This window comes from Anopheles merus, chromosome 2R, assembly GCF_017562075.2.
Source record: "Anopheles merus strain MAF chromosome 2R, AmerM5.1, whole genome shotgun sequence".
Classification (NCBI taxonomy): Eukaryota; Metazoa; Arthropoda; class Insecta; order Diptera; family Culicidae; genus Anopheles; species Anopheles merus.
The window spans coordinates 42,305,995-42,308,130 of NC_054082.1; the positions used below are offsets into that span (position 1 = coordinate 42,305,995).

The 2,136-nt window shown below is 44.0% G+C and overlaps 1 protein-coding gene across 1 annotated transcript; it reads right to left on the reverse strand.

Moving 5' to 3' along the window:
- Positions 1–2,136, reverse strand: LOC121590791 (putative nuclease HARBI1). Its single transcript, XM_041910787.1, has 2 exons — positions 2,041–2,136; positions 1–789 (listed from the first exon to the last, which is right to left on the reverse strand). Exons 1-2 carry the CDS (start codon positions 2,134–2,136, stop codon positions 1–3), a joined length of 885 nt encoding a protein of 294 aa, XP_041766721.1.

A 2,136-nucleotide genomic window follows, 5' to 3' on the forward strand; every position in this document is an offset into this window, starting at 1 on the left:
TTATCTTAAACGATTGTTGTTCACGAAGTCCTTGGCCATGTGAATACGTATATCTCTCAGTGTATTAGAAGGCCGGGATGAAAAATACTCTAAAGGAGCCAACGTGTCATTACTCCTCCAATCACCTGCCACAAGCCTCCCGTCAACAACTCTATCAAATGCCGTTGCAGGAGCATACAAAGTTCTTGACGATCTTTTGCAGAGAAAATTATGCAAATAAATTGTAGTTAGTACAACTTCAGTAGCTTTTTCTGGTTGAAGTTGAATTGGGGTTTGGTATATCCAGAACCGATTGGATATGTGGCCTAAAGCATTTTCGGCAACCGTACGGCCACGAGAATGACGATAATTGAACACGCGTTCAATGCTGCCCGATGCATGTGTCCCAGGAAATGGACGGATACAATAATCCGTAAATGCAAACGCCTGATCGCCGAGTATAAAATACGGAACGTCTATTGCATACGGCACACGCAATGGCTTCGGCTCCGGAATATTCAACTGTTTGTTCTCGAATTTTTGATATAATCGAGTGTTTTTAAAAATTCCACCGTCAGAAATGCCTCCTTTGCCTCCAGCATCAGCACACAGGAAATTGTAGTTAGCATCAACTACAACCATTAACACAATGCTATTAAAACCCTTGTAATTAAAATATTCAGAGCCGCCGTGATTGGGTTTTCGAATACGGACATGTTTGCCGTCGATGGCACCAATTGCATGTGGAAAGTTCCAGCGTCGTTCAAATTGCTCAGAAATATCGAGCCATTCATGTCGCAAACACGGCGTCTGTAATTAAAAAGGAAGAAAACTTGTCTTAAATATCATCAAATAATCAATATATTCTTTTCATTTTGTAGTGGTATTATAGTATTCATAGGTGAAAAGTTATGTTTTTCTAATAGAACTATTCAATCCTTTTTTTCGATTTTTTTCAGATAACTGTTCCACAGCCTCCAGCCCCATTTCCAGCCCCACTTCCAGCCCCACTTCCAGCCCCACTTCCAGCCCCACTTCCAGCCCCACTTCCAACCTCACTCCCATCCCCACTCCAATTTCAATCTTCCCCGGAAGATGATTATTTCCTGGTCGGAATGGATGATGTTGAAATCATCCATTTCGATCATGAATATGAGCCTTCCATCCCTGTCCCTGGTCCCTCCTCATCACTCCCTGGTCCCTCCTCATCACTTCCTGGTCCCTCCTCATCGCTCCCTGGTCCCTCCTCTTCACTCCCTGGTCCCTCCTCAATACTCCCTGGTCCCTCCTCATCACTCCCTGGTCCCTCCTCATCACTCCCTGGTCCCTCCTCATCACTTCCTGGTCCCTCAAATTCCACCCCGGTCAACCCAAGGAAAAGAAAGCGGGATAATGAGCTGGACGAGGTCCTCATAGGAAGCGTCAACCGGCTGATGGAGCAGACTCTTGCTGCCGCAAATAGCAGAGAGAACACGTTCGGCCGTATGGTGGCTGATTTTTTGCGGAGGTTTACCCCTCAGGAGCAGGATCGGGTAACCTCCAAAATTTTGCGACTCCTGCTTGAAGAAGAAGAATCGGTGATGGCTGCTCGGGCCAGTGAAGAAATGTAGGAGAAATAAATTTTGTGAATTTTGGTATAAAACGAATTTCAATCAATGTTATATAATCCCGGGATAACGGACTGGCAAACGAGGGGCTCGAGACTGTGAGAGGTTTCGGACAGTCCTGAGGCAGGCCAAGGCCGCAAAGCGGTTGTAGCGCCGGATAAGTAAGTAAGTAAGTTAAAATTTTAAATATATCATCAACTACAAAAACATGAATAAAATGTAGTAATATTAATGAGTTAACTATTAAGCAATACGGCAAAGCCGTCCCTCCTGAATAAAAAAAATGAGTTAAGTAAACAATCATAATACTCCTGGTCTTACCTTAACATAGTCACGTAGAGCCTCTCGAATGCATTTACACACTTCCATTACTATTTGGGCAATGCATGGACGAGACACCTGTAATAAGGATCATTTCATATTTCTTGCTCTAGCAATGCTGAATTTCACTTACACGAAACATATACTGCAGGCCTGTAAACGTTTCGCCAGTTGCCATATAACGCAACGCGATTAATACCCTTTCCTGGGTAGTAATCGCTTCCCGCAT

Bases quoted from the DNA above. Each gene is read 5' to 3' on its own strand.
- LOC121590791 (XM_041910787.1), bottom strand. From the start codon at position 2,136: ATGCGGGAAGCGATTACTACCCAGGAAAGGGTATTAATCGCGTTGCGT. The intron at 790-2,040 runs GTAAGTGAAATT...TTTTAATTACAG, and splicing joins GCCTGCAGTATATGTTTCGT to ACGCCGTGTTTGCGACATGA.